The 12,985-nt window shown below is 52.3% G+C and overlaps 1 protein-coding gene across 2 annotated transcripts in view; it reads right to left on the bottom strand.

Moving 5' to 3' along the window:
- Positions 1-12,985, bottom strand: part of LOC134984262 (zinc finger protein 345-like) — a 91,866-nt gene that overhangs the window by 15,233 nt on the left and 63,648 nt on the right. For both annotated transcript variants that reach the window (XM_063949887.1, XM_063949886.1), the window contains exons 2-5: positions 3,637-3,807; positions 2,907-2,986; positions 2,690-2,787; positions 1,887-2,526 (exon numbers count right to left, since the gene is read on the bottom strand). In XM_063949887.1, coding sequence (XP_063805957.1) covers positions 1,887-2,526; positions 2,690-2,787; positions 2,907-2,940 — 772 coding nt within the window. In that variant the 5' untranslated portion in view covers positions 2,941-2,986; positions 3,637-3,807. The remainder of the gene's footprint in view (positions 1-1,886; positions 2,527-2,689; positions 2,788-2,906; positions 2,987-3,636; positions 3,808-12,985) is intronic.

Below are 12,985 nucleotides of genomic sequence, written 5' to 3'. Positions count from 1 at the left end.
CCGGAAAAGTAGCTGAGGATTTCTTTTTTTGTATTAAAGTAAGATTCCTCGAGACACCTGGGGGGCGTGGTCACGGCAGCAATGGAGTAGGGAGCGGATCTCGGGAGCTCCCCGAATAAACCCATCCTTTCACCCATCCTGACCCCTCTGGTGTCCCTGCCCGGGCTACATACCTCCCTCATACTGCTGGGCGCTGACGGGCATCCTTTTTTGCGGTCTCCGGGACTCGTGGGACGGCGCCGGCTGACTTCCGGCCCTGCAGCCTAGGCCTCCTCCGGATCCCCGGCCTCAATTTCGGCGCCCTCGGCCGCGGAACGCCCGGAGCTCGGGCGACGGGCTGTCACTGCCAACAAGCACCCTGGGACGACTGGGAGGTGGAAGCTGCCTCTCCTCTCCCTGACAGGCTGCGGTCCGGAGCCCTAACACCCGGAGGGGCATAGGAAGCAGGTACTTCTGGGGAAGGGACACTGCGGCCATTTTGGGAGATGCTATACAGAAGGCCCCACTGCTCTGGGCTGACCTCCATGCTTGGAAGGGCTGCATTCATCTGTTGTGCCCTGTGAACTGTCTCTGCACACAGGATCTTTACTGCATACTGACCTCTCCTATTATTACTCTCCTAATGACTATGCTAATACCCACCTGAGATTGGAGACAAAGTCAGCTATTTATATTGCACGGCCCTTCCATTATATCACACAGGAGCTGCACATAGATTGGATCTGACTACACTGCTACAGTGTACTGCGTACCATTATCCTACAGTGTACTGCGTACCATTATCCTACTTTGTTACTCTGACATACAAACCGGACACGGTTAGTTCCCGCCACTGATTATACGCGGCCTGGCTGCAGCCGCCTACTAATTACAATCCTATACTGCAGCCCTACTGTGGGGTGAGTGTGACTGCTCCTGTCCAATATGGTTAAGGGCGGCCAGAGTGCGGCCGCGGCCAAACTAGAAAGATTTACCAGACAACCCAATCCCAGGGCTGCACCGGCTCCTTCTCATGAAGCCTCTCCAACACACTCGACCTCCCCTCCCGAGTCAGCGGTTAATTCCCCGGAGGCAGCGGGGGCGCCGTCTATTCAACAAGTGCTGGAGGCTATAGCCGGCAGTGAACAACGTCTCTCCGATAAGATGGAGAAGGTGCAGTGCGATCTCTCCTTGCTACGCCAAGATGTTCAACGTATCCGAGAGAGAGTGGGTGAGGCGGAGACACGGGTCTCCAATCTGGAAGATTTATGTGGCTCATTCATTCCTCTCCGCAGTGTGACCGGTGCTCCGGCTTCTGCCAGCACCAACACTAAAACTGCCCACTGGCCAGGGGCGGGGTACATGGGGAGGAGGTCCGGAGCATCCTGGGAAATAAAACCTTAACTGTGTGATGCCCGGTCGACTCCTACCACCTACACCCCGATGTAATGGACCCTAATGAAGAAAACGCCTTTAACAGAAAACACCCGATTCAAATGTTGCTGCTGACGGACGCAATATTAGCATTTCAGATCGCCACCCCCGGGGGGAGGCGAGCTGAAATGCGCAAAACTTTTCGTGATTGCGCCCATGACATTAGTTGGGTTAAATACCTAACCCAGACGGCTATGGGCGCGATATGCCCAAAAATGGAGGACAATTGAATATCGCCCCGCAAACTCCTGTCACTTTAGACGGGAGATCGGGCGCGATATTACAATTGAATATCGCCCCTTGTGTTATAAACACCCAACTGAGAACAGGGCTGATGGTCCTAGACTACATCACTGGGCAGATACATTTCCATCATTAGTCTGTATTGACAGAGGAGGGTGTAGGATAAGAGATTGCTGTAGTGACTGAGCAATGAGAATATGTGACTTCTGTAATAAGTGTTTATTACTCACCTGTGCTGATATCTGTAGGGATCTCCTCCTCCTTACACTGCTGATCACCCCTCACATACGTCTCTTCTTCTCCCTCTATATCTTCTGTCTTCATATCAGTCATATACGTCTCTTCTTTTCCCTCTGTATCTTCTGCCTTTATATCAGTCACATACGTCTCTTCTTCTCCCTCTGTATCTTCTGCCTTTATATCAGTCACATACGTCTCTTCTTCTCCCTCTGTATCTTCTGCCTTTATATCAGTCACATACGTCTCTTCTTCTCCCTCTATATCTTCTACCTTTATATCAGTCACATATGTCTCTTCTTCTCCCTCTATATCTTCTGCCTTTATATCAGTAACATACGTATCTTCTTCTCCCTCTATATCTTCTGTCTTTATATCAGTCACATACGTCTCTTCTTCTCCTTCTATATCTTCTGCCTTTATATCGGTCACATACGTCTCTTCTCCCTCTATATCTTCTGCCTTTATATCCGTCACATACGTCTCTTCTTCTCCCTCTATATCTTCTGCCTTTATATCAGTCACATACGTCTCTTCTTCTTCTACCTCTATATCTTCTGCCTTTATTTCAGTCACATACGTCTCTTCTTCTCCCTCTATATCTTCTGTTTTAATATCAGACAGACGTTCTACCTAAAAAGATTTAAAACAAAACAAAACACTATAACATTTGAATACAGTCAGATTAAACTGAGGTGAAACAGTATAATATCAGTGTATAAGACACACAGCTTCTCTACAGATAATATAGTGATGGTCACTTTGGTATATTGGGGAGACCCTAAATCCCACCTACCTGATCCTCCTGTGGGGTCCTGTGATTCTCCTCTGTACAATCCTGGGAATACAGAGGACGGGGACATCTCTCTGGGGTATCTCTGTTACTAGGCCCATCTGTAGGAGACACACAGTGACAGAGTACAGTGTATATATGTGATTATCAGATTATGTGTATATATAGGGGGCCCCCATACCTGCTCTCCCCTGTACAATACATGACAGTCTCCGCTTACCCAGTGATGTGAGGGGCCGGTGATTCTCCATCATCACGTCCTTGTACAGACCCCTGTGTTCCTCTACATACTCCCCCCTCCTGCATGGAGACATAGACAGTGACATCCTGACACCTTATAGGCACCTGACACACAGTGATACAGTCATCACCCAGACACGTCCCCTGGTGTTACTATATAATGCCCCATTCCCAGCAGTCACCTTTCCAGTCATCACCCAGACACATCCCCTGGTGTTACTATATAATGCCCCATTCCCAGCAGTCACCTCTCCAGTTATCACCCAGACACGTCCCCTGGTGTTACTGTATAATGCCCCATTCCCAGCAGTCACCTCTCCAGTTATCACCCAGACACGTCCCCTGGTGTTACTGTATAATGCCCCATTCCCAGCAGTCACCTCTCCAGTCATCACCCAGACACGTCCCCTGGTGTTAATGTATAATGTCCCATTCCCAGCAGTCACCTCTCCAGTCATCACCCAGACACATCCCCCGGTGTTACTGTATAATGCCCCATTCCCAGCAGTCACCTCTCCAGTCATCACCCAGACACATCCCCCGGTGTTACTGTATAATGTCCCATTCCCAGCAGTCATCTCTCCAATCATCACCCAGACACATCCCCCAGTGTTACTGTATAATGTCCCATTCCCAGCAGTCACCTCTCCAGTCATCACCCAGACACATCCCCCGGTGTTACTGTATAATGTCCCATTCCCAGCATTCACCTCTCCAGTCAGCAGCTGAATGATCTTGTTGATGAGTTCCAGGATCTTCTGGTAATTGTCTCTCTCATGTATCAGTGAGTGAGGTGGAGGCACCGGGATGGGGCTCTGGGTCCTGCTACGTCCTCCTGACACGTGGGGATAGCTGGGCGTCTTCTTCACTACTGTGTATTCCTGTGAAATGCGGGAGACACCAAATATCATTATATACACTCCCAGATCTCTTCACCTCCCCAGTCATGTCCCTGTATTATTACTATAGATATAAGTGATGTTACTGTGACACTCCCAGATCCCCTCACCTCAAGAAGGTGGGCAGCAGAAGACAGGCTGTCAGAAGGTGAGGCGGCAGCAGGGGCAGATGGGGTGGCATGTTAAGGGTCGGCAGGAAACAGACTGGGGGCAGCAGGAAAGGGTGGTAGTAGAAGACAGGCAGCAGCAAGTGAGGTGGTAGGATGGGGGGAGGCAGTAGGTGAGGAGGGGTTGCAGTAGAGACGGGTAATGGCAGGCAGGGGGCTGAATGTGGGGGGGGGGGGGGAGGAGAGGAGAGCAGGTGAGGAAGGGAGTAGGTGAGGGGGTCAACAGGAGACAGGTGGGGAGCGGCTGGAGACTGGGAAGGTACAGGTAGGGGGCAGCAGAAAGTGCTGGCAGGGGGCCACAGGTAAGGGGGGTTGCAGGGTGAGATGGGATACGGCAGCCATTATTTGGAGAATGAGAGCGGCAGGAGAGACGGGTGGGGATGCTGTTCGCATCTGCCAGTCTTGTAAATGTCCCTCCAAAAATGGTCGCCATCTCCTCTAGAAACAGTGTGAAGTGTCTGCTCTGAGGCGGTGGCCATTTTGGGTGAGACACTTTCAACATTATTCCATGCGGACAGCCAGATATGGAATACTGTCTCAAAGAGACCGCGGCCGCATGCGCCCCGTGTGATTGCACAGATCACCTAGCCCTAGAAATGGCTCTGATGGCAGAAGACTGGGGTGCGGCAGGAGATAGGTGAAGGGGCAACAGGAGAATGACAGGGAGCGGCAGGTTAGAAGGGCAGCAGGTGAGGGACAGACAGGGGGCAGCAGGTGAGGGGGCATTAGGAGAATGTCAGGGGCAGCAGGTGAGGGGGCATTAGGAGAATGTCAGGGGCAGCAGGTGAGGGGGCATTAGGAGAATGTCAGGGGCAGCAGGTGACAGACAGGGGGCCGCAGGCAAGGGGGCATTAGGAGAATGTAGGAGCAGCAGGTGAGGGGGCATTAGGAGAATGTAGGGTTAGCAGGTGACAGACAGGGTGTAGCAGGTGAGGGGGTATTAAGAGAATGTCAGAGGCAGCAGGTAAAGGGGTATTAGGAGAATGCAATATTCTATAGGCGCCAACTATGTGAAAATAATTGGTATTGATAAAGCCGAATATTTATCTTACTTAAAACCCTTTAAAAGGTCAAAGAACACAGTACGCTATTGGCATATGGAATACCGTAAGGGTACGCACGTTGCGTAACAATCGCTTAGCTGTGGTCGAGACGCACGAGCGTCATGTTCGCTCACGGCTAAGAGAGGACAGGCAAGCACACTATAGGCTGCCGACTAACGTAATGATACGCTATTAGCGTAGCGGACGCTCGGGACCACGAGGAGATCACAAGCGGCGCTGACGCTCACAGTGTTAAACCTTTATGACTATACCATAAACAATGTATTTATGCAGTAAACCTTTGTGCAGTGATAGGGTGTAAATGTAACACAGTGTAACCTTATTAACTTGAAAGATGTACGAGCGTCTCCGACGCTCGGAGAATACTTAGAAATATAATGAATACACAGATACCGGTCTTAGGTTCTAACACCTTAAATGAACGTTCTATTTCAAAAGAATATACAGTACAAGTGATACACTACCAAAATAACACAGATTACCTAACCAAATAACTACACATAAAATACAATAGCAGTACAATTACATTTAAGAGAAAAGAGAGAAAGAGGAGAGGAGAGAAATGGCTCACAATAACAATAAAGACAATATGGTTGCAGAGAAACTTACGCACAAGGGAAATAATCGCATGCGCCTTTCTGGATATCCAGCTCCCGATTATCAGTGATGAGAACCGTTGTGAAGAGTAGAGTAGAATGGGAGCTGGATCAGATCGGCTTGTCTATATATACACTACACACAATACAGTACAATGGTCCCTACAATCTCATTGTTCATTGGACACAGGAATTCATCTCTGTATTATAACAAAAGGTCATAGGTTGATTCATACAGGTGGGCTGTGACTATTTCCAACTGCTCAGGTGGTGGGAAACTAGGTTTCCCGCCGCATGGATAATAAAGTGCAAATAATAGTAAAAGTCCATAAACTTCTTATGTCCATAACTATTCGGACGAGCGATTAATCTGCTTCAAACCAACACCGGAATATTGCTAATTAAATACTCTTCCGATGGATACTAAACACCAATGTGTAACCCCTGTCTGACCCTTCATATCAAACAAAGAGGGATCTCTTTGTCTATGAACATGCTACATTAACTAAACTTTCAGATTCTATCAAAGGGACCATAATCTACAAAATACATTATATGGTAAAAATATGTAACGATTGAGTCGCACGCTAGACGAGCATAAACTCTACCGTAAATGAGCAGACCGTGCGCCTGCGGGTGCACACAAAGGCGAGTATGCGCACGCACGGCGGAGCTCATGAACGTGCAGCGGGGACATGCATGATGTGCAAATATGGCAACGTGTGGAGTGATATTTTTCTGAATTTGACAGTATACATATATATTGCATATTGGGGATTGTGGAGAAGGTCTTCGTCTGCATTATTCAAGTGGGCTGCCGCTATTTTGCGCACATTAGGACCCACCAGCTTTCATATTCACGCATTAGGAGAATGTTGGGGCAGTAGGTGACAGACAGGGGCATTGGGAGAACGTCAGAGACAGCAGGTGAGTGGGCATTAGGAGGTCAGAGGCAGCAGGTGAGGGGGCATTAGGAGAACGTAAGAGGCAGCAGGTGAGGGGGCATTAGGAGGTCAGAGGCAGCAGGTGAGGGGGCATTAGGAGAACGTAAGAGGCAGCAGGTGAGGGGGCATTAGGAGAACGTAAGAGGCAGCAGGTGAGGGGGCATTAGGAGAACGCAAGAGGTTGGGGGCAGGAGAGAGGGTATTAGGAGAGGTTGGGGGCAGGAGAGGGGGTATTAGGAGAGGTTGGGGGCAGGAGAGGGGGTATTAGCAGAGGATGGGGGCAGGAGAGGGGGTATTAGGAGAGGATGGGGCAGGAGTGGGGGTGTTAGGAGAGGTTGGGGGCAGGAGAGGGGGTATTAGGAGAGGTTGGGGGCAGGAGAGGGGGTATTAGGAGAGGATGGGGGCAGGAGAGGGGGTATTAGGAGAGGATGGGGGCAGGAGAGGGGGTATTAGGAGAGGTTGGGGGCAGGAGAGGGGTATTAGGAGAGGTTGGGGGCAGGAGAGGGGTATTAGGAGAGGTTGGGGGCAGGAGAGGGGGTATTAGGAGAGGTTGGGGGCAGAAGATGGGGTATTAGCAGAGGATGGGGGCAGGAGAGGGGGTATTAGGGGAGGATGGGGGCAGGAGTGGGGGTATTAGGAGAGGTTGGGGGCAGGAGAGGGGGTTTTAGGAGAGGTTGGGGCAGGAGAGGGGGTATTGGGAGAGGATGGGGGCAGGAGAGGGGGTATTAGGAGAGGATGGGGGCAGGAGAGGGGGTATTAGGAGAGGAAGGGGGCAGGAGAGGTGGTATTAGGGGAGGATGGGGGCAGGAGTGGGGGTATTAGGAGAGGTTGGGGGTAGGAGAGGGGGTATTAGGAGAGGTTGGGGCAGGAGAGGGGGTATTAGGTGAGGTTGGGGCAGGAGTGGGGGTGTTAGGAGAGGTTGGGGCAGGAGAGGGGGTATTAGGTGAGGGGGTATTAGGAGAGGTTGGGGCAGGAGTGGGGGTGTTAGGAGAGGTTGGGGCAGGAGAGGGGGTATTAGGAGAGGTTGGGGGTAGGAGAGGGGGTATTAGGAGAAGATGGGGGCAGGAGAGGGGGTATTAGGGGAGGATGGGGGTTAGAAGAGAATGGGGGCAGGAGAGGGGGTATTAGGAGAGGATGGGGGGAGGAGAGGCGGTATTAGGAGAGGATGGGGCAGGAGAGGGGGTATTAGGAGAGGATGGGGGCAGGAGAGGGGGTATTAGGAGAGGTTGGGGGTAGGAGAGGGGGTATTAGGTGAGGGGGTATTAGGAAAGGTTGGGGCAGGAGAGGGGGTGTTAGGAGAGGTTGGGGCAGGAGTGGGGGTGTTAGGAGAGGTTGGGGCAGGAGTGGGGGTGTTAGGAGAGGTTGGGGCAGGAGAGGGGGTATTAGGTGAGGGGGTATTAGGAGAGGTTGGGGCAGGAGTGGGGGTGTTAGGAGAGGTTGGGGCAGGAGAGGGGGTATTATGAGAGGATGGGGGCAGGAGAGGGGGTATTATGAGAGGATGGGGGTTATAAGAGAATGGGGGCAGGTGAGGGGGTATTAGGAGAGGTTGGGGCAGGAGAGGGGGTATTAGGTAAGGTTGGGGCAGGAGTGGGGGTGTTAGGAGAGGTTGGGGCAGGAGAGGGGGTATTAGGTGAGGGGGTATTAGGAGAGGTTGGGGCAGGAGTGGGGTGTTAGGAGAGGTTGGGGCAGGAGAGGGGGTATTAGGTGAGGGGGTATTAGGAAAGGTTGGGGCAGGAGAGGGGGTGTTAGGAGAGGTTGGGGCAGGAGACAGGTGGGATGAGGGTAGATACTAGATTCAAGTGGCCTAAGGGACCTTTGACGTCAGTGGGAGGAGCCACGACACCGGAGGGAGGAGCTAGGCCAGCGGGATAGTTCCTCTCCTATCCATGTCACCAGGGGCGTCAGAACGTTTTTAGGTTGGGGGGGCAAGATATAATCTCATTTTGGCGCCCCTAAATTGCTGAATCGCTAAAGGCCAGATCCACCTGAAATACATTGAGAAGGCCAGATCCACACTAAGGGGATCATTCAGATCTGATCGCTGCTGTATGTTTTCGCACAGCGGGCAATCAGGTATTAACTGCGCACGCGCATTGGACAGCAACAAAGGGCATCTCTGGTCAGCGAGGGGATGATGCGAAAAATCCGTTGGCACGGGCGTTCGCAAGGTGATTGACAGGAAGAGGCCATTTGTGGGTGGTAACTGACCATTTACTGGGAGTGTCCGGAAAATCGCAGGTGTCCCCAAGCGATTTTAGAGAGGGTGTCTGACGTCAGCTCCGGCCTGATCAGCCTGATGTGATCGCACTATAGGAGTAAGTCCTGAGCTGCGCAGAGACTGCACAAAGTTGATTTTAGTAGATTTTAGCAGCTCGGCGTACACATGCAACCGCACAATTGCACGCCAAATATACACTCCCCTTGGAGGTGGCTACTATTTCAACACAGAACAGCAAATTTAGCACTTCAGCTCACCCATGCCACTGTAGTTTCCCACCACGTGCCCCATGTAGCAGGGAGAGAGTAGGTCAAGCACTAGCAATGACCAGTGCAGTGCTGGCGTCATGGTGACTTTTAGCAGTGGCCTTGGGAGTTACAGGGAGTGTGAGGGCAGGGATGCTGAAAGGGAGTTACAGGGAGGGCAGGGATGTTGAGGGAGGAGTTACAGGGAGGCTGAGGGCTGGGACGCTGAGGGGAGAGTTACAGGGAGGCTGAGGGCTGGGACGCTGAGGGGGGAGTTACAGGGAGGGTGAGGGCAGGGATGTTGAGGGGGGAGTTACAGGGAAAGTGAGGACTGGGATGCTGAGGGGGGGGGAAGAGTTACAGGGGGGGTGAGAATAGGGATGCTGAGGGGGGAGTTACAGGGGGAGTGAGAGTAGGGATGCTGAGAGGAAGTTACAGGGAGGGCAGGGATGGTGAGGGGAGAGTTACAGGGAGGCTGAGGGCTGGGACGCTGAGGGGGGAGTTACAGGGAGGGTGAGGGCAGGGATGTTGAGGGGGGAGTTACAGGGAGGGTGAGGGCTGGGATGCTGAGGGGGGGGGGGGGAGGGGGAGTTACAGGGGGGGTGAGAATAGGGATGCTGAGGGGGGAGTTACAGGGGGGGTGAGAGTAGGGATGCTGAGAGGAAGTTACAGGGAGGGCAGGGATGTTGAGGGGAGAGTTACAGGGAAAGTGAGGACTGGGATGCTGAGGGGGGTGGGGGGGAGTTACAGGGGGGGTGAGAATAGGGATGCTGAGGGGGGAGTTACAGGGGGAGTGAGAGTAGGGATGCTGGGAGGAAGTTACAGGGAGGGCAGGGATGTTGAGGGGGGAGTTACAGGGATGCTGAGGGAGGAGTTACAAGGGACGCTGAGGGGGGAGTTACAGGGGGGGTGAGAGTAGGGATGCTGAGAGGAAGTTACAGGGAGGGCAGGGATGGTGAGGGGAGAGTTACAGGGAGGCTGAGGGCTGGGACGCTGAGGGGGGAGTTACAGGGGGGGTGAGAATAGGGATGCTGAGGGGGGAGTTACAGGGGGAGTGAGAGTAGGGATGCTGAGAGGAAGTTACAGGGAGGGCAGGGATGGTGAGGGGAGAGTTACAGGGAGGCTGAGGGCTGGGACGCTGAGGGGGGAGTTACAGGGGGGGTGAGAATAGGGATGCTGAGGGGGGAGTTACAGGGGGAGTGAGAGTAGGGATGCTGAGAGGAAGTTACAGGGAGGGCAGGGATGGTGAGGGGAGAGTTACAGGGAGGGTGAGGGCAGGGATGCTGAGGGAGGAGTTACAGGGAGGCTGAGGGCTGGGGCGCTGAGGGGGGAGCTACAGGGGGGGTGAGAGTAGGAATGCTGAGAGGAAGTTACAGGGAGGGCAGGGATGCTGAGGGGGGAGTTAAAGAGAGGATGAGGGCAGGGATGATGAGGGGGAGTTACAGGGAGACTGAGGCTATGGATGCTGACAGGGAGTTAGAAGGAGTGTGAGGAGCACTGAGGGGGGAGTTACAGGTTGGGTGAGGGCAGGGGCACTGAGGGTGCAGTTAGAGGGAGGATGAGGGCTGGGACGCTGGGGGGGGGTGGGGGGGGGGAGTTGCAGGGAGGGTGAGAGTAGGGATGCTGAGGGGGGAGTTAGAGGGAGAGTGAGTGCACACTGAGGGGGGAGCTACATCATACTTGCCTACCTGACCCTCTCCATGAGGGAGAAAATAAGAATTTACTTACCGATAATTCTATTTCTCGGAGTCCGTAGTGGATGCTGGGGTTCCTGAAAGGACCATGGGGAATAGCGGCTCCGCAGGAGACAGGGCACAAAAAGTAAAGCTTTTCCAGATCAGGTGGTGTGCACTGGCTCCTCCCCCTATGACCCTCCTCCAGACTCCAGTTAGGTACTGTGCCCGGACGAGCGTACACAATAAGGGAGGATTTTGAATCCCGGGTAAGACTCATACCAGCCACACCAATCACACCGTACAACTTGTGATCTAAACCCAGTTAACAGTATGATAACAGAGGAGCCTCTGAAAGATGGCTCCCTAAACAATAACCCGAATTAGTTAACAATAACTATGTACAAGTATTGCAGATAATCCGCACTTGGGATGGGCGCCCAGCATCCACTACGGACTCCGAGAAATAGAATTATCGGTAAGTAAATTCTTATTTTCTCTATCGTCCTAGTGGATGCTGGGGTTCCTGAAAGGACCATGGGGATTATACCAAAGCTCCCAAACGGGCGGGAGAGTGCGGATGACTCTGCAGCACCGAATGAGAGAACTCCAGGTCCTCTTTTGCCAGGGTATCAAATTTGTAGAATTTTACAAACGTGTTCTCCCCTGACCACGTAGCTGCTCGGCAGAGTTGTAATGCCGAGACCCCTCGGGCAGCCGCCCAAGATGAGCCCACCTTCCTTGTGGAATGGGCCTTAACAGATTTAGGCTGTGGCAGGCCTGCCACAGAATGTGCAAGTTGAATTGTGTTACAAATCCAACGAGCAATCGACTGCTTAGAAGCAGGCGCACCCAACTTGTTGGGTGCATACAGTATAAACAGCGAGTCAGATTTTCTGACTCCAGCCGTCCTTGAAATGTATATTTTTAAAGCTCTGACAACGTCCAACAACTTGGAGTCCTCCAAGTCGCTTGTAGCCGCAGGCACTACAATAGGCTGGTTCAGGTGAAACGCTGATACCACCTTAGGGAGAAAATGCGGACGCGTCCGCAGCTCTGCCCTATCCGAATGGAAAATTAAATAAGGGCTTTTATAAGATAAAGCCGCCAGTTCAGATACTCTCCTGGCGGACGCCAGGGCCAGTAACATAGTCACTTTCCATGTGAGATATTTCAAATCCACATCTTTTAGTGGTTCAAACCAATGGGATTTGAGGAAATCTAAAACTACATTTAGATCCCACGGTGCCACCGGAGGCACCACAGGAGGCTGTATATGCAGTACTCCTTTGACAAAAGTCTGGACCTCAGGAACGGAGGCCAATTCTTTTTGGAAGAATATTGACAGGGCCGAAATTTGAACCTTAATAGATCCCAATTTGAGACCCATAGACAATCCTGATTGCAGGAAATGTAGGAAACGACCCAGTTGAAATTCCTCCGTCGGAGCACTCCGATCCTCGCACCACGCAACATATTTCCGCCAAATGCGGTGATAATGCTTCGCGGTGACTTCCTTTCTTGCCTTAATCAAGGTAGGAATGACTTCTTCTGGAATGCCTTTTCCTTTTAGGATCTGGCGTTCAACCGCCATGCCGTCAAACGCTGCCGCGGTAAGTCTTGGAATAGACACGGTCCCTGCTGAAGCAGGTCCTGTCTTAGAGGTAGAGGCCACGGATCGTCCGTGACCATCTCTTGAAGTTCCGGGTACCAAGACCTTCTTGGCCAATCCGGAGCCACTAGTATCGTTCTTACTCCGCTTTGCCGTATGATTCTCAATACCTTTGGTATGAGAGGCAGAGGAGGAAACACATACACCGACTGGTACACCCAAGGTGTTACCAGCGCGTCCACAGCTATTGCCTGCGGATCTCTTGACCTGGCGCAATACCTGTCCAGTTTTTTGTTGAGGCGAGACGCCATCATGTCCACCATTGGTCTTTCCCAACGGTTTATTAGCATGTGGAAAACTTCTGGATGAAGTCCCCACTCTCCCGGGTGAAGATCGTGTCTGCTGAGGAAGTCTGCTTCCCAGTTGTCCACTCCCGGGATGAACACTGCTGACAGTGCTATCACGTGATTCTCCGCCCAGCGAAGGATCCTGGCAGCTTCTGCCATTGCACTCCTGCTTCTTGTGCCGCCCTGTCTGTTTACATGGGCGACTGCCGTGATGTTGTCCGACTGGATCAACACCGGTCTTCCTTGAAGCAGAGGTTCCGCCTGGCTTAGAGCATTGTAGATTGCTCTTAGTTC

The sequence above is a fragment of the Pseudophryne corroboree genome (assembly GCF_028390025.1).
Source record: "Pseudophryne corroboree isolate aPseCor3 chromosome 3 unlocalized genomic scaffold, aPseCor3.hap2 SUPER_3_unloc_45, whole genome shotgun sequence".
NCBI classification, from domain to species: domain Eukaryota; kingdom Metazoa; phylum Chordata; class Amphibia; order Anura; family Myobatrachidae; genus Pseudophryne; species Pseudophryne corroboree.
This window is presented reverse-complemented; position numbering and strand designations above follow the sequence as displayed.